At 55.5% G+C, this 18282-nt stretch overlaps 1 protein-coding gene across 1 annotated transcript in view; it reads right to left on the bottom strand.

Annotated features, from left to right (window-relative positions):
• Positions 1–2168: 2168 nt before the first annotated feature.
• Positions 2169–18282, bottom strand: part of NOS2 (nitric oxide synthase 2) — a 36275-nt gene continuing 20161 nt past the window's right edge. The window contains exons 11-26 of the mRNA XM_036122558.2: positions 18022–18216; positions 16933–17015; positions 16408–16552; positions 15435–15539; positions 14465–14514; positions 13893–14067; positions 12733–12865; positions 11664–11742; positions 10678–10859; positions 8412–8575; positions 7280–7487; positions 5430–5517; positions 4881–5002; positions 4466–4614; positions 3361–3555; positions 2169–2767 (exon numbers count right to left, since the gene is read on the bottom strand). Coding sequence (XP_035978451.2) covers positions 2648–2767; positions 3361–3555; positions 4466–4614; positions 4881–5002; positions 5430–5517; positions 7280–7487; positions 8412–8575; positions 10678–10859; positions 11664–11742; positions 12733–12865; positions 13893–14067; positions 14465–14514; positions 15435–15539; positions 16408–16552; positions 16933–17015; positions 18022–18216 — 2193 coding nt within the window. The 3' untranslated portion in view covers positions 2169–2647. The remainder of the gene's footprint in view (positions 2768–3360; positions 3556–4465; positions 4615–4880; positions 5003–5429; positions 5518–7279; positions 7488–8411; positions 8576–10677; positions 10860–11663; positions 11743–12732; positions 12866–13892; positions 14068–14464; positions 14515–15434; positions 15540–16407; positions 16553–16932; positions 17016–18021; positions 18217–18282) is intronic.

The raw sequence follows: 18282 nt of genomic DNA, 5'->3' as shown, positions 1-18282 counted from the left end.
AGATGAGCCCCAGGTGAGGTGAGCTCCATGTGAGGTGCGCCCCTTGTGATGTGAGCCCCGTGTGAGGTGCGCACTGGGTGAGGTGTGCCCCGTCCGAGGTGAGCCCCGGTGAGGTGAGCCCCATGTGGACGTGCGCCTCGTGTGAGGTGATCCCTGTGTGAGGTGAGCCCCCGGTGAGATGCGCACCCGGAGAGGTGTGCCCTGGGTGAAGTGAGCCCCGTGTGAGGTCAGCACCCCGTGAGGTGCGCCCCCGCAGAGGTGCGCCCCAGGTGAGGTGAGCCCTGAGTGAGGTGAGGCCCGTGTGAGGTGCGCCCCATATGATTTGTGCCCCGTGTGAGGTGCGCCCCCTGTGAGGCATGCCCCATTTGAGGTGCACCCCGTTTGAGGTGAAACCCCAGTGAGGTGAGCCCCCTGTGAGGTGCGCCCCATATTAGGTGCGTCCCCTGTGAGGTGAGCCCCTTGTGAGGAGAGCTCCGTGTGAGGTGTGCCCCCTGGTCAGGGGATCCCCATGTGAGGTGAGCCCCGGGTGAGGTGCGCCCCGTGTGTGGTGAACCCCTGTGACGTGAGCCCCGTGTGAGGTGCGCTTCATGTGAGGTGTGCTTCATGTGAGGTGCGCTCCCCGTGATGTGTACCCCCGGTGAGGTGAGCTCCATGTGAGGTGAGCCCCATGTGAGCTGCGCCCCATACGAGGTGAGCCCTGTGTGAGGTGAGCCCCGTGTGAGGTGCACCCCGTGAGGTGCACCCCAGGTGAGGTGATCCCCGGCCGAGGTGCGCCCCCCGTGAGGTGTACCCCCTGTGATGTGAGCCTTGTGTGAGGTGCGCCCCGGTGAGGTGAGCCCTGTGTGAGGTGCGCCCGCCGTGAGGTGTACCTCGGTGAGGTGAGCCCCGGGTGAGGTGAGCTCATGGTATGGTGAGCCCTGTGTGAGGTGTGCCCTATGTGAGCTGCGCCCCCGGTGAGGTGAGCCCCGTGTGAGGTGAGTTCTGTGTGAGGTGCGCCCCCCGTGAGGTGTACCCCCTGTGATGTGAGCCGCGTGTGAGGTGCGCCCTGGTGAGGTGAACCCCGTGTGAGGCGACCCCCCCGTGAGGTGTACCCCCGGTGAGGTGGGCACCGTGTGAGGTGAGCCCCCGGTGAGGTGAGCCCCGTGTGAGGTGCGCCCCGTATGAGGTGCGTCCCCTGGGAGGTGAGCCCCGGGTGAGTTGCGGCCACCGTGAGGTGCGTCCCCCGTGAGGTGAGCCCCGTGTGAGGTGAGCCCCGTGTGAGGTGCGCCCCGTGTGAGGTGCGCCCCGTGTGAGGTGAGCCCCATGTGAGGTGATGAGGCCCCGGTGAGGTGAGCCCCGTGTGAGGTGCGCCCCGTATGAGGTGCGTCCCCTGTGAGGTGAGCCCCGGGTGAGTTGCGGCCACCGTGAGGTACGTCCCCCGTGAGGCGAGCCCCGTGTGAGGTGAGCCCTGTGTGAGGTGCGCCCCGTGTGAGGTGCGCCCCGTGTGAGGTGAGCCCCGTGTGAGGTGATGAGGCCCCGGTGAGGTGTGCTTCGTGTGAGCCGAGACCCGTGTAAGCTCTGTCCCGGCTGAGGTGAGCCCCGTGTGAAGTGAACCCCGTGTGAGGTGCACCCCCAGTGAGGTGAGCCCCATGTGAGGTGAGCCCCCAGTGAGGTGAGCCCCCGGTGAGGTGTGCTCCGTGTGAGCTGAGACCCGTGTAAGCTGTGTCCTGGGTGAGGTGAGCCCCGTGTGAAGTGAATCCCGTGTGAGGTGCGCCCGTGTGAGGTGAGCCCCCTGTGAGGTGAGCCCCGTGTGAGGTGAATCCCCAGTGAGGTGCGCCCTGTGTGAGGTGAGCCCCATGCGAGGTGAGCCCCGTGTGCGTTGAGCCCCCTGTGAGGTGAGCCCCATGTGAGGTGAACCCCCGGTGAGGTGCGCCCTGTGTGAGGTGCGCCCGTGTAAGACACAGCCAAGGCCCCACAGGCAAGCCTAGCTTCCTCACCCCCCATTACAGGTCTACAGGTGTGCACAAAATTCCACAGGCCGCCCATACCTGGTGGCCATTTCAAGAAGCAGCATGGCCAAGCTAGTATATCCCTCTGTGGGGGATTTGGGTCCAGGTTGCACCACCCACCAGTCCCCAACTCTGTAGAACAGAGTTGCTTTCCCTACAAACACCCCTGCACACATACAATGTGGTTAAAATAAAATGCATTTCATATAAATATCTCCATCAAGGAGTCATACGGGGAAGGCCCAATTGGCCCTTGAGAAAAGACTGGGGTTTGTTTTTTTTTAAAATACAGAGTTATAAATAACTGTACACAGGGCAGCTAAATACAGGGTAGCACGACAGCGCCTCCTCCTGGTCACTCAGAGTGGTGCAGTCAGAAGAATGTTCCATCCTTTTCACCCACCAGCTGGGCCTGGCACTGCCGATTAAGTCTTCAAGGGACCTGGGAAGGCCCAACTTTCCATTATCCGGGAAGGGTGGGCTCACAGGAGACAAGAGGTTCCACTCAGTCCAGGCTGCTACTCGTAGCAGGTCAAGTATCGGGTTTGGTGGGGAAGGAGACATGAGGCTTGGGGATATAATTTCCTTCCATCTCCCCAGGCCCTGTGACCTCAGATAATCGAGAGTTGGCTCCATCAGTAAGTTCTGTGGCAGCAACTTTAACTTCTCCCGTGGGCTGCTGGAACTCTGGGATCGCTGGGCTGCCTTGCTGCCCCATCTTTTTTCACCTCATAGGGAAACACAGAGCCAAAGATATCCTCATGATAGCGCTTCTGGCTCTTTAAGGGAAAACAGAACCAGGGTGTCAGCTCTGCTGATCCAGCCACCTCTCATTCATCAGGTCCAGGCCAGGACGAGCCCTGGGGCTCCCCCAGCTTCCTTATCCCACCTACACTCATGAGCCATCTGCCTTCACAACTGTCATGCTTAGAGTTTAATTGAATCCCACTAGACTAACTCCCATCAGCACCTGCGCTGCCGTGAACTGCCCGAACAGCTCCCCAAGCCTGCCTCGTACCTTTCCCCCAAGATGCTCCAGGAAATGGGGGCTCTGAGATAAATACGTTTGGAAAATGCTGCATACTTTCTCCCAGTCTTGAGGAGTCACGATGCACGGTAGCATGTTAGAGGCTCTGAGGAGTCTTGTCACCAAGCAACGTGTTGCCTTTGTTTAACTGAACAACCAGACCAGGAGAGATGGGCAGGCCTTCTAAGAGCCCATCTAGCTCGGACCTTCGGCCACCTCTAGGCTTCCCTTGAGGTTCAGGCCTATCCTGAGCCTGACTCCCCTAGGCCTGACTTTCCTGGTCCTGGCTCCCCCCCCTCCTGTGGCCTTGAGCTGCATCCCTAGCCCGCACACCAGCTGCCATACCTTAAGCTGGAAAAAATAGTCTTCCACCTGCTCCTCACTCAGGCTCAGCTTGGCAGCCACCAGGAGCTTCAGGGTATGGGCCACATCCCGGGCCATACGCACGTCCCCACAGACATAAAGGTGGCCATGCTCCTCATGGAGCACGCGGAGCACCTCGCTGGCCAGCCGCTGCTGCAGGATGTCTTGAACATAGACCTGAAACCAGAGGAGATGGTGGATCCAGGCCCCTGCTGCCGGGGGTGAAGCCTGCAGTCAGGTCTGCTGGCCAGGAGGAGGCAGCGAGGGGCACGATGGGCTGCCTGGCGAGGAACCTCCCAGCCAGAACCTTCTCCCGGGATCAGGCTCAGGATGAGGGGCACTGGCATCCTGCCCAGCTCAGGCCCGGGCTGGGGCTCGAGAGATGAACGTTGGCCACCGCCCCGCCCTCAGGAAGCTGGCCATTCAGTGAGGCTCCTGCATTGACTTCGAATTCATCATGCTTCAAAGAGGCATCTGTCAACTCACTTCCCCTGCCCAGGCTCTGAGGCCCACCTGCGTACACCCCAGAACCGGAGCCTCTCCGTGCAGACCGTTCGTGGAACCCCCAGGGTAATTCAGAGCAGGGCACAGAGCGCTGGGCTCCCCAATTACACAGAAGTCTAGGAGCCTCTGCTCTTGTTCCCCACAAGATGCCCAGCAACCCCAGCACTGGACACAAAACACTGGGTCTGGGAGGAGCCCAGATAGAACAAATTCCCAAGGCCTGAGGCGAGCGTCTATCCTGACTCCCCACGTTCATGGGGCTAAGTGTCCCCGAGGGCAGCAGGGACCATCAGCGGGGCGTGGTGGTGCCCGGGCCACGTCGTCCCAGGCAGGTGTGTATCCCAGGCGAGGGCTTTCAGCCAGCTGGGCGCTGGGACTAACCCACCGTGTGACCCTGTTTAGTCCTCAATGTCTCAGGGCCCGTCTCTTCTCCTGGCAGAGTGAATGCATTCCCGTGACGGGTGTGGAACTGTTTTAGAGCTCAGATGCAGGCTCGGAGAGCAAGGGGCTTGTGGGGAGCGGGAGCGCCCACCAGTCTGGGCTTATAATGCTCCCCCACTGCACAGGCAGCTGCCGTATTTACCTTGGGCTGGCCAGGCAGGCGAGAATAGGCTGTGTGCACCTCATGCAGCACCCCATTCTGGGCCATCTCCAACATCTCCTCCCGATACAGGTGGTCCTCATCTGGGCGGCGGCACCCGAACACCAGGGTCACGCGGCCGGCCTGGAGCCCTGCAAGACCCAGTGGGCTGCAGTTACCAGGGTGGCCACCAGAGGGCAAGCTATGGGTCAAGGCCTGCCCTGCCGGACAGACAGCCGACTTGAATTCTCATTTCCTGCCCGCAAATCTAGTATTGTCCCCCCCTTTACAGATGAGGAAACTGAGGCCCAGGGCATTCAGATCATTTGTCCACACAGGCTGAGGCAAATGAGAGAGTGGGCGGTGGCACAACCCCCGGGAGGCCCCAGGGAGATGCCAGGGAACGTCCTAACCGTACCTTTGTGCTTGGTGTCATGGAGCCGCTGCTGCCAGAAACCACGGAAGGGGGCAATGCCTGTGCCAGGCCCGATGAGGATGCAAGGATGGGAGGGGTCCTCGGGGAGCTGGAAGTTGCCGGCACTGAAGGGGACAGAGGGAGAGGCTCAGTCCTCAGACACCCTGAGATGGATGCACACGCTGGACAGGGCTGGGGAGCTGGGGGTGCAGTGGGGCGGGGGGGTAGTGCGGTGGGGGTGGAGAAGACAACGAGCTCAAATGTGATTTCCCAAGTCCTGGAGGCTGCTTCATTCCCCCTGTCCAGGCACACCCTCACCTCGTCGTGGGCTCCTTTTGGAAAAAGGCTGAACCTCATTGTACTCTGGGGCCCCCCCACCGCTGTCCTCTCTGTCCCTACTGGAGACCTGGCCAAGCTCTATTGCCAGAGGATAGAATGGAGAGGCCCAGTGTGACCCCAGCACCTTCTTCAAGGGCCCAGATCCCTCCCTTTCAAACCAGAACTCCCAGGGGCCAGTGGTGCCACAATGGACAGAGTGGAGAGGGTGCTTACCTTCTCAGGAAGCAGGGTACTGGGTCTTGGGGCTTCAGGCTGCTGAGCCATGTGCTACAGACACCATGGTGCAAGGGACCTTGGCCATCTGCAAGGACAACACAGACTTGACCAACATCATCCCCCACCCTCCCTATCCCAGAGGGTGAATTGTCCCAGAGGCTCCCCCCAGACCAATAAGACTCCTGGGAGTGTCCACTCAGGCTCCCTGTGGGCTTTAGGGAGGGGGCAATTCTTCTCCCTGTTCTGCGGTCCACCCTCTATGCAGCCAGAGCTGGGGAAAGCTGAAAGGTGTGTCGAGAGTGGGCCAGCTTCTCCTTCTGCCACTCCAGAAACAGTCTCAGAGAAGGAATGTGTACAAGGTCACTCAGGTAGCAGTAAAATCAGATGACAGCTCAGCTTCCCTGACTCCTACTCTAATGCTCCTTCCAAGAGTTTCCCCAGGGACCCTCCCAGCCCACCACTCAGCTCTGATGGCAGTCAGTACGCCACCGTCTTCATGAGGTAAAGCCCTTGCTGGTAGGAACTCTGAGTGATGGACAGCCTCCTGAGCACTATAGTCTGCTCTGACACCCTTCCTCCCTGGGGGCCCCTCCTGGGCCTGTGGAAACCCCCACTTGCTCCAGGTTACATTCCCTTCCCAAAGCCCAGCATTTAAAGCTATCCCAACCAACCTGAGAAGTCCCTTTTTCCCTCTGAATGGGATCTGGCTCTCACAAGATGTACCCACCTCCCCTCTCGCTGTCTGAGCACTGAGACTTGACCTGGGAAGATGTTCTCCAGCAGAGCAGGCAGAGTCTGCCCATCGTCTAAAAACTGAATGACCATGCTGTGCATCCAGCTTTGCCAACCCAGGCAATGCTCAGTTACAGAGGGCAGGACAAGGGCACGGTTCATTCAGTGCAGTAGCCAAGTCCAAGTAGACAAGGTTTTGGACCTCCCAGTCTGTGTTAGCCCATCCCCTAACCTCTGCCCTCATAGCACCCCGTGCTTCTTAGCACCCACATCATGACAACTGTCTATTTCGATGAGTCTCTCTTCGCTACCCCCTCTAGACGGGAAGCTCCACGAGGTCAGAAGCTACATGTGCCGTGTTTCCATGCCCACCATCGTGGCAAGCATAGAGAGATATGAAAAAACCTATCACTGAGTGAGAGAGCAATCAAGGCCTCATCAACCCTGCACCCAGGCTAGACTATCAGGTATACTAAGAATCACTGGGCTCCCACTAAGTATTAGGTGCTTTCTCCATGTGATCTCATTACATTGTCCCAGCGGTAGTAGGACCACAGAGTGAAGCAGGATGGACCCAGCAGTCAGACTGCGTGGGTTTGAATCCCAGGTCTCTACTTGCTCACAGTGCAACTCTGGGGCTTAACCTCTTTGTGCCTTAGCTTCCTCACCTGTAAAATGCAAACAGTCCCCATCTCATGGGGTTACCGCTAATACATATATACAGAGGGTTTGCTTGGAACCTGGTTCATAGTAATCTCTGCCACACACCTGCTACTGCTATTAACACTCTGGGAGGTGGGTTTTTTTTTTTTTTAAGATTTTATTTATTTATTTATTTGACAGAGAGAGACACAGGGAGAGAGGGAACGCAAGCAGGGGGAGTGGGAGAGGGAGAAGCAGGCTTCCCGCTGAGCAGGGAGCCCGATGCGGGGCTCGATCCCAGGACCCTGGGATCATGACCTGAGCGGAAGGCAGACACTTAACGACTGAGCCACCCAGGCGCCCCTGGGAGGTGGGTTTTTAACTGACAAGGAGACCACAGCTCAGAGATGTTGAACTGCTGCCCAGTAAGTAGCACAGTTGGACTCTGCTCCAAAGCCTCTGCCAAGCCTTACCTCGGGTGCGGTATGTGAGCACAGCCACCGTGAGGTGGACCTCCGTGGGTGTGTGGTCCCTGGAGGAGCTGATGGAGTAGTACCGGGGTTTCAGAATAGGGAGCTGGGAGAGTAGGAAGCCAGCAGACACCCGCAGGGATGGGAACTCCTCTAGCACCTCCAGGAATGTGGGGCTGTTGGTGAACTTCCACTTGTTGTATTCTGAGGGCTGAAAGCCAAGAGCAGTGTGAGTGACTCAGGGCACGTGCTCACACGGAGGCAGGAGGCTGTCACAATCCAGCATTCATTCATTCATTCACACGTTGGTTCCAACCAACACGTCCAAGAGCCAGGCGCTGTCCAGGGTGCTGGAGAGAAAAGGGTGCCTTTCCTGGAAGCACTCAGGCCCGTGAGTAGCATTTATCTAATTCGTGTGCTCAGAACTCCACCGTCAGCCACTGGTGGGCAGGAGTCAAATCTTTATTATAATCTAATTTTGGACAGGGCTTTGGAATTATACAGACCTGGGTTCGAATCTTGACTGGGTGCCCTTACTAGCTGTGGGATCTTGTCCCAATCCCTTAACATTTGTGACGTGAGGACAGCGTCACCTCCCTCATGGGAACATCATGAGAATGAAATGAGAGCATGTGTGCAGAGTTACTACACTGCAGCCACAGGATAATGGCTGGAATCAAGATAATTACTGAGAAAGATGATGGCAATGATGCCACCCAGTGCCTTTTGCAAAAGCACGGGTCTAGAAAGTTGCCGGTGAGTTAATGCATCCTCTCGTGTCCACGTCTCCATTCATCCTCACCATCCATCCTCCAGCACTTCCTAAGTTCCATGCTTATGCCAGGTCTGGGGAATACACAAAGACAAGACACAGTGGCTCTCCTTTTCTAGGTAATTTCTAACAAAGTATGCTTTGGTAGCATCCTGCAGACACTCAGAAAAGTTCAGTTCACTCAACACAACTGTGTCCTAGAGATGGTATGGGAGAGGACACTGACTTCCCACCAGCTTTGACAAGTCTCGCTTTGAGAAGCTGGGTCGGATTCCCCCTTGGAGGTTAAAGACCAGCTCTGGGTTCTGGCTCCCCCTGACTCTGGGACCCTGCCCTTCCTTCACCCACTGGCCCAAACTTCACCTGGCACAGGATCTTCAGCCTCTGCCTCTCGGCCTCTTCCGTGGCCAGGTGTGCCAGCCTTTGGAGCAGCACCTGGGTAGGGGGGGTGGTGATGTCCAGGAAGTAGGTGAGGGCCTGGCTGAGTGAGCATGGGGGCAGCCGCTTGTCTCTGACCCAGTAGCTTCCTGGACAGGGAAAAAAAGGAGTCAGAATGACAAAAAGGCCCTATTTCAGTTTCCTGAAGGGTAATGAGGCCTCTGGGGAAGACACCCTCCACCCTACAGCTGCAGGGGAGAGACACTGACTTTCTAGCTCCAGGAATTGTGAAAGTGTTCATGTGCCCAGAGGTAGGGCTGCCAGGGAGGGCCGATCAACAGCCCTCCAAAGGGCACCCAAGTTGACATGATCCTGGAAAATCAACTATGCACAAGAGTTCAGTCCCCCTCTGGTTCAGACCTGAACTATAGCAAAACACCCATAGGTGAACTACAGACTCACACTGACTAAATTCACCAAAGACTGATATACACCCCAGAGGCCAGTTATTCATTTAGAGAAAAGCCCATGACTACAGTCCCCTGGGGCTATACCAACAGGTACTGGGTGAGCAGCAGATCAGCCCGAAGTGTCAAGTCCCAGGGAGTCCCAAGAGTCAGTATGCAGGGTGGTCACAGTGTGGACCCTGGAGCCAGCAGACATGGGTTTGAACTCTGGTTCCTCACTTAATAGCTAGGTGATTAAACCCTCTGAGCCTTGGGTTCTATCTCTGTAAAACGGATGTGATAACAAAACCTGTCTCCCTGGGTTTGTATGAGCATTGAACAGAATGGTGTATATATAATAGTACAGTGTCTGGTACACACATGCTCAATAAACATTGGGTAAAAATATTACTATTACGTTACTTCATCCAGACCCAAGGCCTGAATGAACCACATCTGTCTTCCTACAGTCACAAGGCCATCTCTGTCTCCTCGCTCACATTTCTCCTGGACAGTGGGAGACAATGCTGTACTTTGCTTCTCTGACGCCCACTTTCCTAATGTGGCCACTCTCTTTAGGGGTACACATTCTTTGGAGGCAAGATTATCACTAAGGCCAGAGAGCTATTCCTATGGGCTGGGAGGCTCATGATGGTTGATTTCGTTAGCTTATCTCTCCTAGTACCTATCGCCACTGTGCTGTGCTCCCCACATAGATTGGGCCTCACCATAGCACGGGAAGGGGGTGCTCCAGGGCCCCCCTAGGACAGCGTCTTTTCCAGGTGAGGATGGCCAGGAGTCGTCTCACTCTCCTGGTCACCCACAGTCTGCCCCTGCCCACTGGCCAAGTGAGGTGGGGATAAATAAGACCCTCAGTGGGTGAGGTTAGAATGCCTTGAACATGCAAGGGGGTTATGCACTTTGGAATCCAAGGAGACTCCCCCTTCTCTGAGCTTCTGGACAAATGTTCATTAGCCTGTAGGAAATGGACATTCCTCCATTCCTGCATTTATTTGGTGCCAGGAATTGTGGTGAAGGTTGCATGTGCATCTACTCATTTGGTCTTTACTACAACCTTATGAGGAAGGCTCTCTTATCTCCATTTTAGAGACAAAGAAATAAGGCCTCGAGAGGTTGACTTATAGGCCCAAGGTCACGCAGCTAGTAATGCTAGTCCCTGATGGCTCAGGGACTCCAACCTTCAAAGCTCAGCATTTTTACACTGTTCCCACATCTCTCCATTATGTCATCAGGCAAAGTGCACACACATGTTTATTGTGGGGCCTGAAGAGACAAAGCCTATAAAATGCTGGCATCTAGTAATTACCCAATGAATACCAGCTGCTACTGTGATGATGATGATGATGATGAAGAAGAAGAAGAAGAAGAATACTCTTGCCTATCTGCCTCCTGTACTAGGTAGTGAGCTTTCTGAGTGTGGACACTGAGTCTCATTCATTTTTGTAGCCCAGAGCCTGCCTAGTATATAGATGTGACCAATTGGTTAAAATTTTGATGCAAAAATAAATGAATCCATCCATTAACAAAAAAGTGGCTGGGTAAGCAAAAGAATGAAGGGAAAGAGACTCCCCAGCCTCTGGGGTTGGGCAGAGAGCCCCAAAGAAGCATCCCTTCTGTTGGCCAAATCACATCAGCGTGGGCTTGGGTGGTCCACCCACTCAGCAGGAAGGATAGGGTTAGGTGCCCACAGCACAGTCATGGGACCAGCCCATCAGCGGAGTTGGGGGGCTGCCGGGGTGGGGAGAGGGGGGTGGGATGCTAGGGCCACCGTGCAGAGGTCTTACCACTCTCACTGAGCGTCTCCAGGTGCACAGGCTGGTGGGGTGCAGGGCCATCTACCACTCGCTCCAAGATGCCTTGCACCAGGGCTGGCTGGTTGCCCGGGCAAACCCCGAGGTGCTCTCCGGGCATGTAGCTCAGCCCGCAGCTGTCCTCACAGGAAAGCTCCACCAGGAGGGTGGTGCGGCTGGAGAAGGGAAAAAGAAGCCTCTGGTGACGCCACCAGGATTTCCTCCCGAGCTCCCTGATGGGTGGGCCGACTTCCCCAGGAAATGTGCCCTCTTTTCATTTTCCTTCTCAGTTCGGTGAGCACGGGTCGGGTCGGGTTGCTGGCATCCCCTGGAGCTAGGGTGCTCAAGAGGGCCTGGTGCCCACTGGGCCTGGGGTTTCTCTGTGGGGAGAGGGTGGGCAGCCCCCTCCCTGGGCAGTACTCCTGAGCCCACCTGGGCTTGACCACGCCCTCCACCTAAAGAGAGCATTCCCCTTGGAGATCTGTGGGCATTAGAACAAACACTTCCTTGTCCCCAGCACAAATCTGGCTCTTATTGGAACAAAGCCCAGTTTTCCTAATGAATGGGGGAGGACAGCACAGACAAACAAAACCAACAGGGAATTCCTAACACTCGTTTCTCCTGACGGGGAAATGTCCTTCCCTGCCAAAAATTTTCTTGGAAGTTCTTAAGAAAGAGCCAAATGGTTTGAGTTTCTCTTTGCCCGCCCTCCACCTTTGGTGAAAGGGTTTAGTGACAAAGGACGGGTAGTAAAGCAGGTGCCTAGTTCTTAAGCTGGAAAACTGGCCCACGGTTAATGGAGACCAGACCTAAAGGCACCAGAGGTCACAGGGGTTACCGGCCAAGTCGGTCCTACCCATGACATCATGGCTAATGCCAGTGCACACTTCTCTCCTTTCAAAGACTGACTTGCTCTGGTCTTTCCTTCATTATATTAAACCTGTGGAACATCACCCAAGCAGCCCCGCAGTCTCCCCTACCTGGATTGGGGACTCTGTAGATTCCGTTGTGATTTGAGCCTCAGGGTGAACACGTTCTTGGCGTGCATACTGCTGAGGGCTGTGGGGGACAGAGAGGATGAAGTGGCAGAGTGGCTCTTAAGCATTGGCGGGGGTCAGCCTCCCCGAGTCTGAGTCAGTTATGCCTGGACACTACCCCTGGGGTGTCCCGCTATGATGGTGGGATAGAGTTTTCTTTTGCTGTTTCCCTGCCATGTTTCTGAATCACAAATAAAGACACTTGGTCTAACAGGGGTGTTTGTGCTGCTGCTAGGTGGGGAGGGGGAATGCATTAGGTGCCCAAAGAGGGGCATTTCTAGGCCATCCCCATGGCCTGGCATCTGTGGGAGAGCATAGTTGAACTTGGGGGTATCCTAAACACGCAGAAAGCTACACAACTCCTGTACTCATGGTACAAGAAAAGAGGAATCATGGAGGCCCAGCGTCCAGCAGCCACCGTCGAGCAGCCTGGGATTGCCTCCACAAGATGTTTTTTACAATACTTGGCTGCTGTCAGAGCTGGACAGCTGGGGCTCAAATCCCAGCCTGGCCACATGCTAGCAACCTGCTTCACCTCCCCAAGCTTTCGTTTCTTTGTGCCCCCGCCCTTTTTAAGTAATCTTTGCACCCAACATGGGACTCAAACTCACGACCCAGAGATCAAGAGTAGGACGCCCCCACCAGCTGAGCCAGCCAGGCGCCCAGGTCCTTGGGCCCTTCTTGCAAGATGAATGTCAGGGCTCGCTTAGAGTGGGCGGGCGAGGAGCGCAGCCCAGTGCCTGGCACACAGGAGGCCGTCAGTGGGTGCTGGCTCCCCTTTCTTCTACCACCCGCCCGGGGCTTCCTCCTGAACAGCCTCCCTCAGAGATGAAGCAAGCTCTCCTGCCTCGCACCCCAGCAGGCTCTCGGATCCAACAAGAGAGAGAGCCTGGCAGCCCTAGGCCAGCTGCCTCTGTTCAGAGGGTCCTAGTGGTCTCCTCGACCACAGACTCCGGGCGCAGAGACCTCCACCCCGGCAGGAAGGGCCCGTGCAGCGCGGCGCATAAGGTACCTTTGTTGAGGTCCAGAGGCTGCGAGTCCTGCACGAGCCTGTAGTGCTGCGGGTCCCAGGTCACACTGCAGGTGTAGAGCTTGGGGATCTGAACGCTGTGTTTGCCTCGCACATCGAACACCTCACAGGCCGCCTGGAAGAAGAGGGAGCAGACCAGTGTTAACCACGGTCACTGTCATCCTCAACGACGTCATCCCCATCAATGGGGCCACCATTTTGTAGGTCCTTACAAATCGGTGAAGTGCTTCCTATAATTACTAAGCACGTGGGTCAGACTGGGCCGCTGTGAGGACTCAAAGAGGTGGCCGGGCTCAGCACACAGTTGCTACTACTATTCACATGGATGTTAATATTGACAGTATCTCACTTTACGCACATGCCCACCCCCTGAGGTTGGATAACTCCCACGCTCCTGGTGTGGAGTCACATGCAGGCGGTGTGGGCCTGGGAACCAGGTCTGCCCCGACTCAAGCTGGTGCTTTAATACCGCTGCTGGGTGAAATGCTCTGCTTACACGAGGAGTTTGTTTGTTTGTTTTTAAGATTTTATTTATTTGAGAGAGAGAGAGAGCGAGTGCAGGGAGGGGCAGAGGGAGAAAGAGAATCCCAAGCAGATGCCCTGCTGAGCACAGAGCCCGAAATGGGGCTCAATCCCATGACCCCGAGATCATGACCTGAGCTGAAATCCAGAGTTGGACACCTAACTGACTGAGCGACCCAGGTGCCCCAATAAGGAGTTCTTTAAATCAGGGGCGTCAGGCCACAGGCAGCGAAGCCCTACTGAGATTCTGACACAGGTCCAAAGACTCCACTGCATGGTCCTGTCCCCAGGCTCTCTGTGGCTGGGAGACTGAAACAAGGCAAAGTCATCGAGGGGTGACCTGGGTAATCAGAGGGGGAAAGATCTTAAACCAAAGTTCCTGGAGGATGGGAGGTGTCTCAGCCCTCTTCTCCTACCCAGGGATGCATGCTTCAAGTGGAGTTCTGGGGGAGCTGAGGGAGAGCAGCAGTGACCTGAGCCCTCAGGCTACACCTAGGACCGTGCCTGTAGGACCAGGCGGGGGTCAGGCTACCCAGGATGCCCGGCACAGAAGTCCTGGACAGGAATGGGCTGTGGCCTCCCTGTCCCTGCTGAGGGGGCAGCTCCAGCTAAGAACTGACCTTGAAGGTTTGCACGGCCCAGCTGCGGAAGGCTTCCTCCTGTCCACTGAGCTCGTCCCCTTCCCCTGTTGGGGCAAGCTGAGAGGCCCCCAGATGGGACAGCTTCTGGTCGATGTCATGAGCAAAGGCACAGAACTGAGGGTACATGCTGGAGCCGAGGCCGAACACAGCATACCTGCCCGAGGAGGACACACACATGGAGACTGGAGTGAGCTCACCCCTGCAAGCATCACGTAGCACGACCGGCCTGTAAGCCAGCCTCAGACACCCCCACTCCAGCTGGGCACAGGACCGGTCAGTGCATGCCATCTTCAGGTCCTCTCCAGCTCCCAAGCCACAATTGTCACCAACTCCCGTGACCAATCCTATGCTCAGCTTGCAGACCTATGAGAGGGACTTAGTTTCCCCGGTTTGACCCTTGACACACTCTGAGGACAGGCTGTCATTGTGCCTGGACATCTTGGACGAGACCCCCTTTACACACAACCAGTTCCCTCCCTGGAACCCAGGTCCCGGAACCCTTAGGTCCATAAGGCAGGGCTTGGACAAGTGCGAGTGGGGAAAAGCCTTACCTGAACTTGTTGGTAAGCTCTTTCAGCATGAAGAGAGATTTTTTCAGTTTCTAGAAAGAGAGAGAACCACTGAGTTCTCAGGACAAGATTCATAAAAGCACTGCTTTTACTTTTCTTCTGGTGGCCCACTTCAAAACTGGCCACATCTGGCAGAAGAAAGTTCAGGATCCACAAACGGAAGTCAGTTTATGTGTGGGGCCAACTGGCTGGGGCTCAAGGCCCAGTTCAGCCTTAGTAACTCTGGGCCTGTAGCCCCGAATAGCCCAGCCCCACCCAGCTCTGGTAGAGAGAGGGCCCGGCATCTCCAGGGGCTCTCCTAATGGAGCATAAGCCTCTTTTCCTGTTTGGAACCTGGTAAGAATCACAACTGGTCCCGTACTCTCTAAGATAACCCTGATTTCCAAGGAACTCAAGATAATTTTAGGTGAAATATGAAATAGTGTCAAATCATATGGTAAGACAGTATTCTCTTTTCTGTAATTTTTTTTTAGTTATTCCTGTTTCTATTATTATTATCGTCTTTACGAAAACTAGGGAGAGTCTCAGCTTGGAGCTACTGGAGCCCGAAGACCTCTAATACTTGGCCATTGCTCATTTTAAAAAACAAAGCAAGCCATGCTCAGGCAACAGTGTCTAGCGAAAATTCAAGAACTGTGGCTTTCATTGGATTTATTTTTTGTCGGCTTTCCATCTGTGGGGATGATACAAAGTTTCCCTTACACATTAATTTTTGAGTTTAAAAAAGGTGGGTCAACTTACTTAAAAATATAAAGTATGTCCTAGGAAAGGGGTCACATACATATGGTGATAATTACAAAGAAGGCAGCCAAATGCTGGGGCTAGGGCAGCCCAGAGTGATCTGAGCACTCACTTCCAAATGTCCTCCGTAGGACATGCTGAATCGCCCAGATCCTTTCCTTGGCCCCCTCGGGCCCTGGCACCCCCGACCACTGGGACCCAGGCCACTCACCTCTCCATTGCCGGGGGAGCCTCCGTTCCCAAACGTGCTGGTCACCACTAGAAGCAGCTGCTCCTCCTCCAGATGACTCAGCTTGTACTCGTCCATGCAGAGGACCTGCAGGGCCCCAAAGGAGGACATCAGCCCTCCACGCCGTCCCCAGACACCCTGTGCTTCCCTTCCCCCACCCAGGCCAGAAGCCCCCCTCATCACCTGTCTCCCCCAGGCCCCGCCCACGCCCAGCACAAGCGTGGCACAGAGGTGGGTGCTCCATGAATCCCCGTCAAATAAACCCACGTGAACACCTCGCTCCCCATCCTCCGGCCCCACCACCAGCACATCCACAAGCCAGGAAGGGCTCGCCTCCGAAACCCTGCAGGCCCCCAGTCAAAACGCTCCCACTGCTATTTTGAATTCTGAAGTGTGTGGACGTGTTTTCCACAAAAATGAGATGAGCGCGTTACAAAAATGACGATCCTTTAATGCCTTGGGGATCCGAATGCTTCGCCTGAAGCTAATCTCAGGTGACACGTGTCACTGCTTCCCTGTTCGACGCACGCCCACGTGATGTGGGAGGTCTCCAAGAAGAATAAAATCCAACACTGACAGAATGAATGAGTCACCCTCGGGTTCTGTTTTATTTCCTATTCATCCTTTGCCCCCTTCACGTTTTGCACTGTGCCCTGTAGGGAAGGTGTTGAGTAAATAGGAATAAAATCCATCTACAGGAGCTCACGGATATTGCAACTTGGGTTAGGAGAGCATTTCTCAAACTGTGTTCCCTGGAACACCATGGAAAAGTTGTGTGCTATGTAAATTTGGGAATCCCTGGACACACACCTATCCTTCTGTCACAAATTTACAATGTACGATCAGCACATCCAAGGCTCTGGGACATTCAGGAGCAGAACAACCATTTTAACTTTTGCCAACTTGTCTGTACGCAGGCAGAGAAAAAAGGCCCATGTCCAGCTGAGCCGGCTACCTTGGGGTTGAAGGCACAGCTGAACAAGGCCCCCAGGTCCCGGGCCAGCGTTTCAGACTTTCCTGTCTCCGTCGCAAAGAGGATTGTGGCCCTGACTCGGGACACCATGGTCCTGCGCATCAGCATGGAGGCGAAGAGCACAGCTCTGTGTGGACAGACAGACAGACACTGTGCTGACTCAGCCTTCCAGAGGAACATGGGGGCCCCAGGAGAACAGGAGAGGGACAGTGTTTAAAGTGTGGCAGGATGAGGGAAAGGAATGCACGTTTCTTACCAGCTACTGACCCTGACCCGTGGCCCTTCGCCTCCCTTCACCCGCTCAACCCACTACTCGGCCCCTGGGGAGAATGGAGGACAGGGAAGGTTGGGCCAATGGCGGCAGGTGATCCCCCTTGGCATCTGGACCCCTGTGAGCCATCCTCCCTAAAGATCTCCATGTCTCTTGGTTCCCTGCCCGTCGAGGCCGAGAAGGGCAGCGCCTAGAACGCTGACGTTCAGGCCTCAGCACCAGCTGCTCCCACTTACTTAACCAAGACTTTGAACGGAATCTTTCTTCTCCGGGGTCTCCGCTTCTCGTCCTGCCAGGTGTGGGTTTTCCAGGCCTCCACCTTCAGACAGGAAGGCACACGTATGTGAGGGCAGGTGGGCCCTGGTTCGGCTCTGGTGTGGGGATGCGAGGAAGATAGAGGACCCTTCGTGCCCTCTGTGAGGCGGGGCTCCCTGAATGCCCCACTGGGGAGGACTGGGGCTCTGTCTCCCTCGGAGCTACAGCCCCAGTGGCCAGCTTAGAGCCTGCCCACACCGGGGGTCTGCTGGCTTATTCTCCATTAGTGTCCCCCCAGAAGGAAGAGGCCCCACTTCGCTTCCAGTTTTAGTGTCTAATTACTAGGCAGGTCATATGATGTAGAGTCCAAACTGGGTTCCTCCTTTGAGAGGAAAAGGAGGTGCTATCATAGCGGGTACAAACTGTCCCCAGCAAAGAGTCACCCTGAGCTGCTACTTAGCATCTTAAAGTAAGGAAGCTCTTCCCCAAATCAAACCAAAGTCCTTTTTTGACAAAAAATGAACTGGTTTCAACAGGTAACGGTGATAGAGTGCGTTCTAGGTTGGGCATCCACCAGTTTGTGGGATCCTCCTATCGTGGAGCTAATAATGCTCATGGCTTTTAGAGATGAGAACAGCAGGGCTCACGTGGGTGAAAAGACCCACCCAAGATCCTACAGCTAGGAAGTGGCAGAGTCGCCTGCAGGTGTCTCTGACCCGGGAGCCAAGCTCTTCACCATGATGGGCTCTGACTCTCTACAGGTGGGGGTAATGGTGGTCAGCCTCAGAAGTGTAAGCCCCAGCAAAGCAATGGGCCCCTGAAGGTAGAATAAAAGGTCTTTCCTGAAGTCCCACTCTCTGTGGGAACAAACGCTGCTCAGCATCCGTGACTACAGCCTGAAAAGCAGAGGGCTCTGTGTCCCCGACCCTTCCCCGTGGGTCCTGCACGAGTGAGCATACACATGCGTGCATTTGTGCACATGCACGCTCATGCACACACACACACCTACAAACACACTCTCTCCACCCCTGAGCTCCCAAGACAGACAGGAGAGGAAAGCCCTGCCTTACCTGGTAGTAGTAGAAAGGGGACAGGACATAGTTTAACATCTCCTGGTGGAACACAGGAGTGATGCTCCCAGAAATCGGGGGGACCAGCCAAATCCAGTCGGCTGGGCAGCCCCCTCGGGAGCGGTACTCGTTCTGCATGTACTTCATGAAGGACTCTGCAGCTGAGTGGTGGTCCATGATGGTCACATTCTGCTTCTGAATTAGAAGGAGGCAAAGAGGGGGGGTTGAGGCAAGGGATGGGGGAGTCAGGAGCACGGTCGG

Source organism: Halichoerus grypus, chromosome 2 (assembly GCF_964656455.1).
Source record: "Halichoerus grypus chromosome 2, mHalGry1.hap1.1, whole genome shotgun sequence".
NCBI lineage: Eukaryota > Metazoa > Chordata > Mammalia > Carnivora > Phocidae > Halichoerus > Halichoerus grypus.
The sequence above is the reverse complement of the archived record's forward strand: the minus strand, read 5'-3'. Positions and strand labels throughout refer to the sequence as shown.